The sequence below is a fragment of the Borostomias antarcticus genome, assembly GCF_949987555.1.
Source record: "Borostomias antarcticus genome assembly, chromosome: 19".
NCBI classification, from domain to species: Eukaryota; Metazoa; Chordata; class Actinopteri; order Stomiiformes; family Stomiidae; genus Borostomias; species Borostomias antarcticus.
This window is the reverse complement of record NC_140252.1, coordinates 3,855,359-3,869,472: the sequence shown is the minus strand read 5'-3', so window position 1 is coordinate 3,869,472 and position 14,114 is coordinate 3,855,359. Positions and strand designations below refer to the sequence as shown.

The 14,114-nt window shown below is 48.4% G+C and overlaps 5 protein-coding genes across 5 annotated transcripts; 3 read left to right on the top strand and 2 right to left on the bottom strand.

The window, feature by feature from the left end:
- Positions 1-5,535: 5,535 nt before the first annotated feature.
- Positions 5,536-5,847, top strand: LOC311321893 (histone H4; the record flags this gene model as incomplete). Its single annotated transcript, XM_084453907.1, has 1 exon — positions 5,536-5,847. One exon carries the CDS (start codon positions 5,536-5,538, stop codon positions 5,845-5,847), a length of 312 nt encoding a protein of 103 aa, XP_084310033.1.
- A 957-nt stretch (positions 5,848-6,804) lies between these two features.
- Positions 6,805-7,182, bottom strand: LOC311321873 (histone H2B-like; the record flags this gene model as incomplete). Its single annotated transcript, XM_084453888.1, has 1 exon — positions 6,805-7,182. The coding sequence occupies one exon, from the start codon at positions 7,180-7,182 to the stop codon at positions 6,805-6,807; it is 378 nt and encodes a 125-aa protein (XP_084310014.1).
- Positions 7,183-10,311: 3,129 nt separating this feature from the next.
- On the top strand, positions 10,312-10,941 carry LOC311321792 (histone H1-like; the record flags this gene model as incomplete). The annotated part of the gene is made up of 1 exon (XM_084453808.1): positions 10,312-10,941. The coding sequence occupies one exon, from the start codon at positions 10,312-10,314 to the stop codon at positions 10,939-10,941; it is 630 nt and encodes a 209-aa protein (XP_084309934.1).
- Positions 10,942-12,110: 1,169 nt separating this feature from the next.
- Positions 12,111-12,497, bottom strand: LOC311321843 (histone H2A-like; the record flags this gene model as incomplete). Its single annotated transcript, XM_084453858.1, has 1 exon — positions 12,111-12,497. One exon carries the CDS (start codon positions 12,495-12,497, stop codon positions 12,111-12,113), a length of 387 nt encoding a protein of 128 aa, XP_084309984.1.
- Positions 12,498-12,769: 272 nt separating this feature from the next.
- On the top strand, positions 12,770-13,180 carry LOC311321824 (histone H3.2; the record flags this gene model as incomplete). The annotated part of the gene is made up of 1 exon (XM_084453839.1): positions 12,770-13,180. The coding sequence occupies one exon, from the start codon at positions 12,770-12,772 to the stop codon at positions 13,178-13,180; it is 411 nt and encodes a 136-aa protein (XP_084309965.1).
- Between the last annotated feature and the right edge of the window lie 934 nt (positions 13,181-14,114).

Here is a 14,114-nt window from a genome sequence, read left to right as displayed (position 1 = left end):
CCAGTCAAGACCCCACCACAAAATGAGGACCCAAGCCCTCAGCCCCCTCCCCGTCATGAGGTTTACCAGCGGGGCCAAAGGGCCCACACTGAGGTCATGCGCCAGCTATGAAGACACAAACAAGTAAGGTTCACATTTCTACCATTTTATTGTCTGTTGGTGGGTGACTGTGTGAGGTGTGTGAGTGCGTTTGTGAGTGAATGTGTGAGGTCCGTTAGTGTGGTAGTGAGTGACTGTGTGAGGTCCTTGAGTGTGGTAGTGAGTGACTGTGTGAGGTCCGTGAGTGTGGTAGTGAGTGACAGTGTGAGGTCCGTGACAGCATGTGTGAGGGAATGAAGTGCAGTGAGGATGTCCTGTTGGCTCTGGTGGTGTAGTGTGGTGACCTCCACCAACTGCTGAACAACTGCCCCACAACTGCCCCAATCCCTTCTGCCATTTCCCTCTGGGCCTCTAGGGTCATGAGCCTCCAGCACAGCGTCTGATAGGAAGCCCAGCCCCCAGGGACCCTTGAGGCAGGGACGCTGGCAGCCGGAGGTGGAGGCGTGGGCGGTGGAGACGGAGGCGCTGGAGATGGCACTGGAGGTGGAGGCCGGTGCGCTGGAGGTGGAGGCACTGGAGGTCGTGGCACTGGATGTAGAGGCTGCAACCGGCGGGGGCACGACCGTCAGGTCAAGGACCACTGCAGACTCCCCCTCCTCTGAGTCCCACCCCACGTCAGAGTCTGGAGAAACAATTTCAGTCATTTACTTTGAGTTTGTCTGTTAACTTGATTATGCATTAAACATTTTATTGTGTAGCCATATTCAATTGATATGTTTTTCTGTTGGCAGCCAAATAAATGCTTAAGTGTGATTTACCGGGTGATTTAGATGAGAGTCTTAATAATGTGGTCTAACATTATGAAGTGGTCATCTGTGTTATCGTTCCCTGTTTTTGGTCCTGAATCAATCATAGCCTACCACAGAATGTGTGGAATGTTTGCTTCCCTCACAGCCACATAATACAGCATGTCCGTGTAGCCTACGCCACATACAGGATGCACGAAAAGTACAGTAGGCTACCTAAACTGTAGGAGCGATCAGACAAATGTAGGCTCGTACAAATAGCTTACCTTCCGAAGATGATTTTCTTTCCTCGCGTGGACCTCACCAACAAGCACATGCACCTCCGTCTCCGAAAAGTTTCTCTTCTTTCCGCGTTTTTCCATAAACGTCTTTGTCTGTCCTAATGCTCCACGCTATATTATGTCGGTTCCTTCCGGGGTATCCACGTTGTGCCCTGTCATAGTTTTGACCATATATGGTTGGATTCGGGCGTGGAGAGGGCGGAACAAGGGGCGCGTGCGCGTACGCTCTATTCTCCGCCAGTCTCGGATTTCGTGGCGTACGACATTTTTGATAGATCCGAAAAGCGTGTAAATATTCTCGTCGTACGCTACATTTCGCATTTTCCGCGTTTTCGTCGTACGCCCTCTTTTACACCAGAATTTACACGCTCTTTGATAAATGAGGCCCCTGGTGTTATAGTGGATAAAGTGCCTGACTCCCAGGCAGGAGTTCAAACCCTGGTGTTGGAGACTTTTTGTCACTGGATGTTATAGAAGCTATGTAAAAATGTGGTTACCTGATGGTGCTATGTAAGTTATTGAATTCATGTGCAGTAATTTAAAGGGGAAAGCCGCTGTCATAGCAAGTTTAGCTCAAATGTCACTTTGTCCTCAATGAAACCGATCCGTACACACCAACATTTAACCGATCTGGGCCTCGTTTCCCAGATTTGCCGAATTTCTCCGCACTACGACGCTTCTCAAGGTATACCTTGGCGAAATGACAGAGTTCCCTACGAGTGTTTCCCAGACTATCCCTTAGCGTGCGCGTGAAGATACATCGTTAGGTCCATCCCAAGATACATCGTTAGAGGAGCTGTCCCTGGGCGCGGTGCTGAAAAAAGAATTAATCGATGCCGCACACATCGATGGCCATTCGTAAAGTCACTGAAATGACGTGACAATATAATACGTGTTGTGTAAATCATTGTCATTGCAGCCTAATATTACCAGAAATGAAGTCCTGCTCCCGAAGCTAATCTGCGAATATATCTAAGAGTCAAGGCGAGCCCGCGTGATAGTCACAATGCATAGCCTACTATTGCATCAAAGTTAATATACCAGCAATAACATGGATCGGATCGGGTCATATAAGCCTCGTCTGGGATGTCTTGAAAGCGCATGAAAAAATACATGAATAGGCAGTGATGATCGCAAAATGAACACCAATTTAATCATCACACAAACTAAGGTTTAATGCTCATATGAATAGCACCTGTGTCAGTAGCATTCCCATGTTAGAATCCACGCGGATACGATGACTAATTTAATCTATCAGGCACCGGTGTTGGCGCATGTGGCCTATAAAAAAAACAAGGGTAACTGCACATATTGAGCGACATGGCAGATATGAAGAGGAAGCGTGTGATAGCGTTCACCAAAGAATAACTAGTGATCATGCTGGACGAGGTGGAGCAACCGAAGGCCGTCCTGTTTGGCGGCTACAAGTAGGGCCTATGCACAACTCCAGTAGGCTACTTCCTGAAATTAGACATGCTTCTCTATTTCCTGACCTACACTTTGGATGAAATGATTATTCAGGAATTCCTGAATAATCATTTCATCCAATAGTGTAAGACAGGAAATAAAGAAGCATGTCTAATTTCAGGAAGTAGCATACTGGAGTTGTGCATATAGCCCATTGAAGAAGGCTGCATGGGCGAGCATTGCAGCGCGGATGGCTGCTTCCACTCCTGGGCCACCCAGGGAGTGGACAGTCATCAGCAAGAAATGGCAGGACTTCGCCAGTCAGGCCAAAAGCCGGGTGGCGGCAGTGCGCCGAGAGGCAGAGCATCGTGCCTTCCCTCACCCCGGAGGAGGAGAAGGCCCTATCGATCATCGGCCTCACAGCCTCCCAAGGCATCACTGGTGGCCTTGATTTGGAGTCTGGAGAGGGCCCCTCCAACATCCAGCCCTCAGCTGAATCACTCCAAGCCTCCCAGCCCTCAGCTGAATCACCCCAAGCCTCCCAGTCCTCTGGAGAGGAGACCCCAGCGCAGTCAGACTGCTCCACCCCGTCGACACGCTCTCCCCACACACCCCATGACTCCCCCCCCCCCCCCCCCCCCCCGCCCCCCGTGAGAGGCAGCTGAACACCACGGATGCGAGGTGCGACTGCAGCGAGGAGCTCCTGGAGGTGGGGAGGCAGAGGCTGGGTGTGCAGCGTGAGAGGCTGGACCTGCAGAACAGGCAGCAGGCCCTAGCAGAGGCACAGTTTGTGTGGCCCTCCATATCAGTGCCCATCATTCTGCCAACTCCAGGTAGGCTAAGTGTGTATTTTGTATACTCTGTCTATTCACGTTCTGAATGCATTCCATTCAATGTCACTAATTGAATTTTCCTCCCTTGCAGATGATGCAGATGCCTGAGACACACTGCACACACTCACCACACACACTACATACACTTAACACACACTGCCCACCCACCACAGTACACTGCGCACACACACTACATACACTCACCACACCACTCATCCTTCCTACGTGTTGCTACCTTGTCGTGGTGGGAAGGCTTGTGTGCCTCCATGACCATGAAGGCTATATTGGAGGGGGGTCACCCCCCAGCAGGTTCAACCATGCCGGGCAGGTTCAGGGTAGAGGCCAGACGAAAAGCAACAACTGGCCCTCCAGGTTGGGGGTTGGGCATGGGTCTAACAACCCCACCCAAACAATCAGACAAAAGTCTGAAGAACAAACCTGCCCATGTTTTTTCCCAACCAATATTAAACAAGTTCCCTTCATCCTGTATATTTGTTGTTTCTTGCCACATTACAACAGTAGAGGTTTTGAAGAAGGCACACAATATAACAAACAGCATTTGTAAGATCACTAAATACTGTGAATCTGTTAGCAAAGTACACTATAAGGACAACAGTATTGGGCCACCTACACATTACACCTATAGCAACTTTCATGACATCCCATTCTAAATGAATAGGCATCATATGGAGTTGGTCCCCCCTGTGCAGCTATAACAGCCTCCACTGTTCTGGGAAGGCTTTCCTCAATATTCTGGAGCGTGTGTGAGGATATTTGACTATTCATCTAGATGGCCTCATTGGATTAATCAATTCGTCAGGATATCTGTCTGACAATATATAAAGACAGACAGAAAAGTCATGTCATCAAATTATCCCTTTACATAAGAAAATGTTGTTGTTGTTCACAAAGTGGATTATATTAGGCTATGGATAGTCCGTATATGTTGCTTGGCTCAATAAAAGTTTTAAAAACAACATTCCCATGATGTGTTCTGTAGGCTGACATTATTTTCATCATTCAAGTTCTTTGTATTTTGTGTACACTAATGATGTGAATCGCGCAGGTAGGATAGATAGATGTGCGCTGCTGTATTGCAACTCTCCTTTTTCAAAGTGCAATTTCGCTCGAATCGCGCTAAAACTATGACGGGATGAACGGAGCGCATCGCCAAGGTACACTAACGATGGGGTCCGACCGCCCTTCGTAACGTATCCCTTGGCTGTGGTATACCTTGGCTAAGAAGGCTCTGGGAAACATCGCTTCGGCTCCAAGGAAGGCTAACGATGTATCTTCGGAAGGTACATCGTAAGGGCGATTTACGATGTACCTTTGGTGGAGCTGTTTCCCAGAGCCTGTAGCCAAGGTATACCTTGGCTTGAGAAGGTTCTGGGAAACGCATCGCCACCTAGAGGTGGAGCTAACGACGTTCTTAAGAAGCACGTAGCGCTACGATGCCTTAACGATGCCTCTGGGAAACGAGGCCCTGTGCAGTAGTAAGCTAGCTCCTTTTTCCTCTGTGTGCGCACCCCCTTTATAATGGAGGTCTACGGGCCTCTGCTAAAAACTATGATAAAAATGCATTTTCAAGGCAGCCAGCTCGTCCATTGGTTCACGCTGTAGGTCCGCTAGCCTTGTGTTATCTGGGTTTATCCCTTACCTTTGTCCAGAAACAGAAGTTGAACCAATTGCAGCAAAATAGTTAACGTTACAGGAATCATCAGTGTAACTTCTTTAACACTGACCACTACCATTAATGTTATATGCTGCTGCTAGTTATTGTGAGGTAACTGGCTATCCCACTCTTATTGTGCTGGATTAGTATTGGAACTGATGTGTCCAGGCGACAAGACCTATCTTCATTTATCATATATTATTTCATGTCATTTCAATTCACAGCTATTTCAGTGGCATGACTAGCTTCCGTCCTACCCGTCCATAACAGAAACAAGCCAGCCACGCACATAGGCCAGGCTGGACCTGGCCTGGTTGAGGACGTGCTGCTTGAAGGGTTGGGCTGAGGTAGGAGGTTCTATCGAGTGGGGCTCCACCCAGGCAGAAAAATGCGCCTACTGTGTTCAATCACATCCGCATTCACGACATAATAAACACGCCACACTTCTGGGGTGCAGCAGTCTAGCTAACAACTTGATAGACGAAGTGTGAAAAATGTCAGGCCGCGGTAAGGGAGGAAAAGGACTCGGCAAGGGAGGCGCCAAACGCCATCGCAAGGTTCTTCGTGATAACATCCAGGGCATCACCAAGCCTGCGATCCGTCGTCTGGCTCGTCGTGGTGGCGTGAAGCGTATTTCTGGCCTGATCTACGAAGAAACCCGCGGTGTTCTGAAGGTGTTCCTTGAGAACGTCATCCGTGATGCCGTGACCTACACCGAGCACGCCAAGAGAAAGACCGTCACCGCCATGGATGTGGTCTACGCTCTGAAGCGCCAGGGACGCACCCTGTACGGCTTCGGCGGATAAGCGTTTTCTGGATAATTTGTGGCATACCGACCCAACGGCTCTTTTAAGAGCCACCCACATCTACAATTAAAAGCCATGTCTCTGTCGAATGCTCAGTCATGCGCAATAGATGCTCATAGTAAATGTATGAATACATTGTATTTGAAAGCTACAGATTAAGTATTGTAAGATATTCTAAGTGCTGTACACAATTGCAGCTCACGAGCGGAAGCGTTAATAAAATCAACCGAGTGCCGCTATCGAATTACGTCAACAATTAAAGTAAGACCATCAGCTAGCGGAGTTTCTAAGAGGAAAAGACGTTTTCGCCGTTATTCCGATTGGAATTGTGTTGTGTTACAATGAATTGTAGCTTGTTGTAGTCCGCAGTGCAAGTTTCCTAGCCTAGGTCTCCCACTCAAATCGTCCCGGACGGCTTGGAAGTCCAGTTTCTATTGTGAAATATTTGTTTTCGCGTCGAGTCTGGCTGCGAGGCAATGCAAGAATGGCTGCTCCCCCCCCCAACACTGCTGGCATTGTTTTCCTGTAGAAGAGGGTTGAATCCCACTCAACTGTCACCCACCGTAATGGGCTACTAATAGTCTAGAATCCGTCTACATGGTCATATTTCGTGATCGGCTACCGACGGGGATAACTCACTATCAATCGTAAATATCCTCGCCGTCGACCAAGCCTGCGATCCGTGTATTCTAACGTTACCGGGGGGCTTAGAAGAATAAGAAAAGGCGCGCAATGCCCCAGGATTACAGAGACAACTGCATTGATCCCGAGAGTTGGTCAACAAATTACACATTCGGGGATCAATTAATTACAGCACGCATCCCGAGCACACAATGTATACGAACATTAAACATACAAATCTAGTCTCTACCACCATGGAATTGCATTAATTTATAGAACATGTGGGTGGCTCTTAAAAGAGCCTTTGGGTAGAATGGAGCGTGAAAAGCCGCCTCTTTACTTGGAACTGGTGTACTTGGTCACTGCCTTGGTGCCCTCGGACACAGCGTGCTTGGCCAGCTCACCGGGGAGCAGCAGGCGCACGGCGGTCTGGATCTCCCTGGAGGTGATGGTTCTACGCTTGTTGTAGTGCGCCAGGCGAGAGGACTCTCCGGCAATGCGCTCGAAAATGTCGTTGACAAAGGAATTCATGATCCCCATGGCCTTGGAGGAAATGCCGGTGTCGGGGTGGACCTGCTTCAGGACTTTGTACACGTAGATAGCGTAGCTCTCCTTCCTCGACTTTCTGCGCTTCTTGCCGCCTTTGGCAGCGGTCTTGGAGACGGCTTTCTTAGAGCCCTTCTTGGGCGCGGACTTGGCAGCCGGTTCGGGCATTTTTCTAATTGTCGTTTCTTCTCAAGAACAAATGTAAAGCGGCGGGTAGTCACCCGGTATATGTAGGGGGAGTATGCAAATGTTAAAGCAAGGCTCCCGTCATTTTGTGCGTTGAACTCTGACGTCCTCGTTTCCCCAACGAACCAAATTGACCGCGCATGCTCAGGAGATCCCTAACCCCCAGCCCACTTTCCCTGCTGTGGGGCGTGTGGTCTGACGTCAATTTATTGGATGTAGCAGTGCCGCCATTGTGGAGTGTAGTCCAAAATCCCTATGGGGAAAATTAATTATTTGAGACACACATATGGACATTTTCTCCATGGTCATCCATTGTTGAAGCATTTTGTTTACACCTCCCACCCACATTTGTTTGCACCTCCCACCCATTGGCATATAATGGGCGAGTGGCGCGGGAAGTCTTTGTAAGCAAAATGATGGCATTTGCAGAAAATAAAGTCAATGATTAATAATGACTCCGTTGAATTTAAAATACATTGTTGAGTTGAAATACATCATTGGAGATGAGTTTTGTGAATTTTTAAGCCCTTAGCCTAGTTGATTCTCAGGTCAGTGTTGAACCTAGCATGACACATCACAGGACAGCTTTCTCAAAATCTGGCAAACGACAAACCCTGATATGTCCACAAGCACACCAAAGCAGGTTGCTAGGTAGCCTAGATATGGTCACACTAACAAAAGGACACGGTCTGCAGTTGGATTATTATTCCTTACTCAACTTACTTTTAATCCTCTCGGTTCGTTGAGGAACATAAGGCTGTGACTCTCTGCTTCCATCTGGCCCTGTCCTGTGCAGCATGTTGTGCCTTGTCCCAAGTTAGGTAGCCATTTTTAGTTCTGAGCTCACAGTTCTTCGCCAGGTTGTTTTTGGCCTCCCTTGTTTCCTCTGAAATTCCACCCCCCTAAAAGTCCTGTCAGCATTGAGCCCAGGGCACTTGGCATTGGACATTTTGGGGTATTTCCATAAGAGCTCCACTGCACACTGTCGCTCTCACCGCTATCACTCCTCACTGATATCAGCAGCCAGTTGTTCTGACAGGCGTGTTCCCCATATTCTTTTAATGACTTGTTCACAGTCATATATCTCAAGATTGGCTGCATAGCCTAGCCTAATAAAACTATTCCACAGTAGACATAATTCACTATTGCATCGTAGATAGCTGTATCTGCTTGACTGAGTGTAGCGATTTATTTGCAGCTGCCTATAGGCTACAGTGGTGAATTTAGAAGGTTTAAGTAGTCTTCACATGCCTTAGAAATAAACTATAGCCTATGCACTCTGTGTATCTCAATGATGGACGAGTCAACACTGGCAGAGTAGGCCCTGTGTGTGCAAATCAGAAGCTGGACACCAGACTAGGGTGCTAAGGTAGCCTAGTGCGTAAGGACTGGGAATTGAGGGACCATATGACAGGCATATACATTAGGACTTGAACAAAGGATATTAAAACTAAAGTTTGTAATGAACAGTCTTTGAAGAGTGGACAGGGAGGGATGACCGTGGCCCACAGAAAGTGGCCCCAATATGGTGTAAATCGGCACCAGACAGCTGAATCAACTGTATTGGACAGAAGGCACTGCCCTAACTTATAATAAGATGAACCATCAATCTGAAAAGCCACCTGTGACAACTGATAGAAGCAGCCTGTGACAACTGATAGAAACAGATAGCCTAGATTATACAACTGTTAGGCCTATGTGCGAATGGCATCTCTCCTGCAGGACACTCACTGAGACTGTATTCTCTGTATGAGACTGTATGCTCTTGTTGAAGCAAACACCTTCTGTTGATCGCCTCTGGATTCTCGAGTTTCTACTCATGTTGTTAGCAATAGTCTAACATTGTATAGGAGATTGATTCTTAGCAGTTCGCGCTTAGTCACTTATCTTGTTATTCCCTGTAGGTGTAAATACTGTGCTCAAGAACACAATCTTGCTTGAGATAAACATTTCTAGAAATTAAGCCAAATTTATTTCATTCTGCCTCGACCACGCCTATTCAAATCAGGTAGGCTCGTTCAGAATCCCAAATCACACAGCCCAGAAAGAGCTAATTGCTCATATCACTCAACAATAAGCGCCTACATGTCCTTCCATGTAGGCTATAGGCCTATCTTCACTACATGGGCTGCGATAGGATCGGCTAGGCGACTGGGCTCCTGCGTTCTCTATAATTCTCATGGCACAATAGCCTAGCCACTCAAGATGCGATTCAGACATTTTTATAGCAAGGTCATCAAATTCAGTAAAAAGATGCGATTCAGACAGTTTTTATAGCAAGGTCATCAAATTCAGTAAAAAGAAAACGACGCGTGTGTGTTGTCATGGTTGCTTGTCACTTTTTGCAATCCTATGTAACGCAGCCGGTGCGTCTCAGGTCACTTCACTGCATAGGCTACCAACCAAACGAGGACATTGCCCCAGACGAGGGGTGTAATAGGCGACAGAAAGTCCAAAAAGACCAGGCGGAGTCATTCTGCTGGGAATCCAAATGTGAATCACCCAGGGAGGGCGAAAGGTAGCCTACACACACGGGCAGACACCAGCAAGATAGGGACCAGGTCTCAGCCCCAGTTTCAACGCTGTGCTTTACGCACCCCAAAAGAGACCCCGTTTAAAAACATCGGCACCACTTCTGTGTACCCTAAATCATTTTAGCCCCTTGCCAGACAACTTGGCCCACTGGGCAACGATTTCTTTCCATAATCGCAAGCACTTTTAGACATTTTAGGAGTCAAATGCCACTGGAAACCTAGTGCGCACGGCTCCATCCGAGAGATCAACGGCGGTGTTTTTACCCGGTCGCGAATAAACAGACGAGGCCGCCGCTACCCAAACCACTTTATTTCGAACGACAAATAGGCTGCTCGCTGTCACATTCGCTTTCGGACTTGTGCTCCACTCCAACTTTGATTTTTAGCCCTTTATACACCAGGAGAAAACACAGGAGGAACATCATTTTGGTAACCGAGAGCTCCTCGGTGGTGGAGCTGAGTCCACACGGTTCTCATGGCGCGTTTAAGGCCAACCCCTCGCAGCGTCGAGGACTCACAGTCAGCAGGACCGACATACAGTACGTGTGTGATACCGCAGAGCAAACTCAAGATAGACATGGCAGAAGTCGCCCCAGCTCCCGCAGCCGCCGCTCCGGCCAAGGCACCCAAGAAGAAGGCAGCAGCCAAGCCCAAGAAAGTGGGACCCAGCGTCGGCGAGATGATCGTCACGGCTGTTTCCGCCTCCAAGGAGAGGAGCGGTGTCTCCCTGGCAGCGCTCAAGAAGGCACTGGCTGCCGGCGGCTACGACGTGGAGAAGAACAACTCCCGCGTCAAGATCGCCGTCAAGAGCCTCGTCACCAAGGGCACTTTGGTACAGACCAAAGGAACTGGCGCCTCCGGTTCTTTCAAGATCAACAAAGCAGCCGAGGCGAAGGTAAAGAAGCCAGCTACGAAGCCCGCCGCCCCGAAGGTCAAGAAGGTAGCCGCCAAGAAGCCCGCTGCAGCCAAGAAGCCCAAAAAGGTCGTGGCTAAGAAGCCTGCAGCTGCAAAGAAATCTCCCAAGAAAGCCAAGAAGCCCGCAGCTAAGAAGGTGGCAAAGAGCCCCAAAAAGGCCAAGAAGCCCGCGACACCCAAAAAAGCCCCAGCCAAGAGCCCCAAGAAGGCCGTCAAGCCCAAGGCCGTCAAGCCCAAAGCTGCCAAGCCCAAGGCTGCCAAGGCGAAGAAGGCAGCCCCCAAGAAGAAGTAAACGTCTTTTTTCTGTCCTCTTTACCGTCACAAAGGCTCTTTTAAGAGCCACCCACCCATCCATAAAAGCGCATCTCCATGTATGGCCACCGGATTCACGCGGGCGCACACCCAACCGTAATGATTCCGATATAAAGCACTTAATCTAATGGTACTGAAAACGTGCTGCACACGCTGGTGTTTCATTATAATACACTTCCACAGCCTCCCATTACCAGTGCTATGAATTTCTACTGTAGGGTAAAACTCATTATCTGATGCATGTTAATGCTCAACTGGCGTGCACGGGGATCAGATGGAGACGTAGTTTATTCAACATTGTCTTTTTGGCGCCTGAAATGAGGGGAGTAGTGAGAGATCGGCGGAGCAGCGCAGGCCGTGGGCGCGTTCGTAAGGATCAGGACTGCGCAGTCGATGATCAGAGCTGATCACCGCCATGCTGTGACCCTTTGCATTGTGGCCAAATTCCGTCCCGACTCGCTCCAACGTGATTCGTACTTTGTTGGGTTATACATTATTAAAATTACAAATTAAAATAATTAGTAAAAAGTTATTTTGTGAAACGCCCATAGACATGCATGCATTCTCTCTAAGTCTAAAGCGACGTACAATGTTTTGAGTTGGGGTTAAGTGGCACAGCGGTAGGTACGAAATTGTTTTATTTGTTGGTCTTTACAGGTCAAACAATCATTGTAGTTTGATGGTGTGCATGACACCAGGGAAAGGAGGGAGTAGTTAATAGTAGCCCTGTTGCTCTTTTCTGTCCATTATTGTATAAGTCTACGAGGAGATCAAGCCATTTATAAAGGGACGTCTAATTATTAGGGAGGACAAACTAGGTCATTCATGCAGCACACTTCATACACAGGCAACACGAAGCGTTTCAATTAAACACGTTTTAAATTAAAACCACCAAGAGAAATACAACTATGCCCAATAACGGTATTACATGCTGTAAAACCTGCAGCCGGCAACGTCCGTGGAATAACTAAGCGAATGTGCCTCAACTCGGGAGGTGGCCCACGTAGTCGCAGGTAACGGAGAACACGAGGATGATGGAAACGCATTCCAGAGGACAATGGAAATACACTTTGCGCTTTTAAGGATAGAAGTGGGTGGCTCTTAAAAGAGCCTTTGGGATTATTGGGAGAATTCACGTCAGTGGCCACTTCACTTGGCTTTGACAGCCTTCTCGGTCTTCTTGGGGAGAAGCACTGCCTGGATGTTGGGCAGCACGCCGCCCTGGGCGATAGTCACGCCTCCGAGAAGTTTGTTGAGCTCCTCGTCGTTGCGGACAGCCAGCTGAAGGTGACGGGGGATGATACGAGTCTTCTTGTTGTCGCGAGCAGCGTTGCCGGCCAACTCCAGGATTTCAGCAGTCAGGTACTCGAGCACAGCGGCCAGGTAGACCGGTGCACCGGCTCCCACACGCTGGGCATAGTTGCCCTTACGGAGAAGTCTGTGAACACGACCCACCGGGAACTGGAGACCGGCGCGAGATGATCGGGTCTTGGCCTTGGCCCTTGCTTTGCCTCCTGTTTTCCCCCTTCCGCTCATTTTCAGTATAGAAGTATTTTAGAAACCGAGTGCTGTGATAGAACGGCGGTAGGAGTTTTATACCATGCGTAAAGTGGCGCTCTTTTGCCTTTGTCGCCTTAGCCAATCCCAGGCTCCATGTCAATGTCCAATGGGGAGACAGAGGCGATAGCCAGCCAATGATGTCGCACAGAGAGGCTGTCCAATCAGCGCACGGCAGCGGGCGTTATAAAAAAGGCACATTACGTTCTTGAAAGCTTCAAGTTCGATTCTCGGAGCAGAAAGCTGAGATTATGGCCAGAACCAAGCAGACCGCCCGCAAATCCACCGGTGGCAAAGCCCCGAGGAAGCAGCTCGCCACCAAGGCGGCTCGTAAGAGCGCACCCGCCACCGGTGGTGTGAAGAAGCCCCATCGTTACAGGCCCGGCACAGTAGCCCTGAGAGAGATCCGTCGTTACCAGAAGTCTACCGAGCTGTTGATCCGCAAGTTGCCCTTCCAGCGCCTGGTGAGGGAAATCGCTCAAGACTTCAAGACCGACTTGCGCTTCCAGAGCTCTGCTGTGATGGCCCTGCAGGAGGCCAGCGAGGCATACCTAGTCGGCCTCTTCGAGGACACCAACCTGTGCGCCATTCACGCCAAGAGGGTGACCATCATGCCTAAGGACATCCAGTTGGCCCGCCGCATTCGCGGAGAACGCGCCTAAAGTCTGAGTTGCTTTATCATTTCAACATCCCCCAAAGGCTCTTTTAAGAGCCACCTCATTATCTCTAATAATGAAGCCAATGTGTTCCTATTGTAAGCTTTACAGTATAGTGCGTCCTAATAGGTGTAGTTTGGACTGCTAGTTCTACTACACTGTCCATTCACCGTCTTGACATCCACGTATACAATGCAATTATTTTTGTACATTGACCTTACGCCCAGCCATGGATTTCAGCTTGTACTGCCTTTTTTGACACCCAAGAAGAGAACTTGCAACTTTGTGAAAGTCAGAGTTTTGTCCCTTCCAGCATTTGGTTGCAGCCTCAGAAAGTATGAACGTAGTTTCAAAATGGTTTATTCAAACACTAGTAACATGCTTTGTTTAGCGTATGAGATGGTTTAAACAATTGAATAGCCGTTCAATCTATTTGAACGTGATAGGAAAACCAGAGCAAAGTGAGATTAAGGTTGATTTTTGTCTTTTTTCTCCTGCGTTGTGGTATGTTACAGGTGGACTATTTAAGTGTTTTTGAAAAAACATACATAATACCACAAAGCGGGAAAAAACAAAGTCACAAAGAACAAAAAAGCCCTTTAGCTCCCTCTAGTGGCTATAGTTAAACCAACTTACATTCTGGTACAGATATGGTATGGATTTCCATCAACTATATATTTTGACTGTGGCGCCTGTCTTTACCTGTCTTTTGGCAACCCCTATGTCTTCTCCTCATTTGGATAGTTGAGAACAGATTGTAGCACACCTAAGATGGACCTCCATCCTTTCAGTCACAGTGTGAAATAGTACTGTATCCCTCCACGGTTCCCTCAGGTCAAATGGGAGCTGAAGGAGGTGGATGTTGATGGTCCCCAGTCCCCAGCCCAGTAGGTTCAGCTGCAGCACCACAACACCAGTGGCACACACATTTTTAATCCAT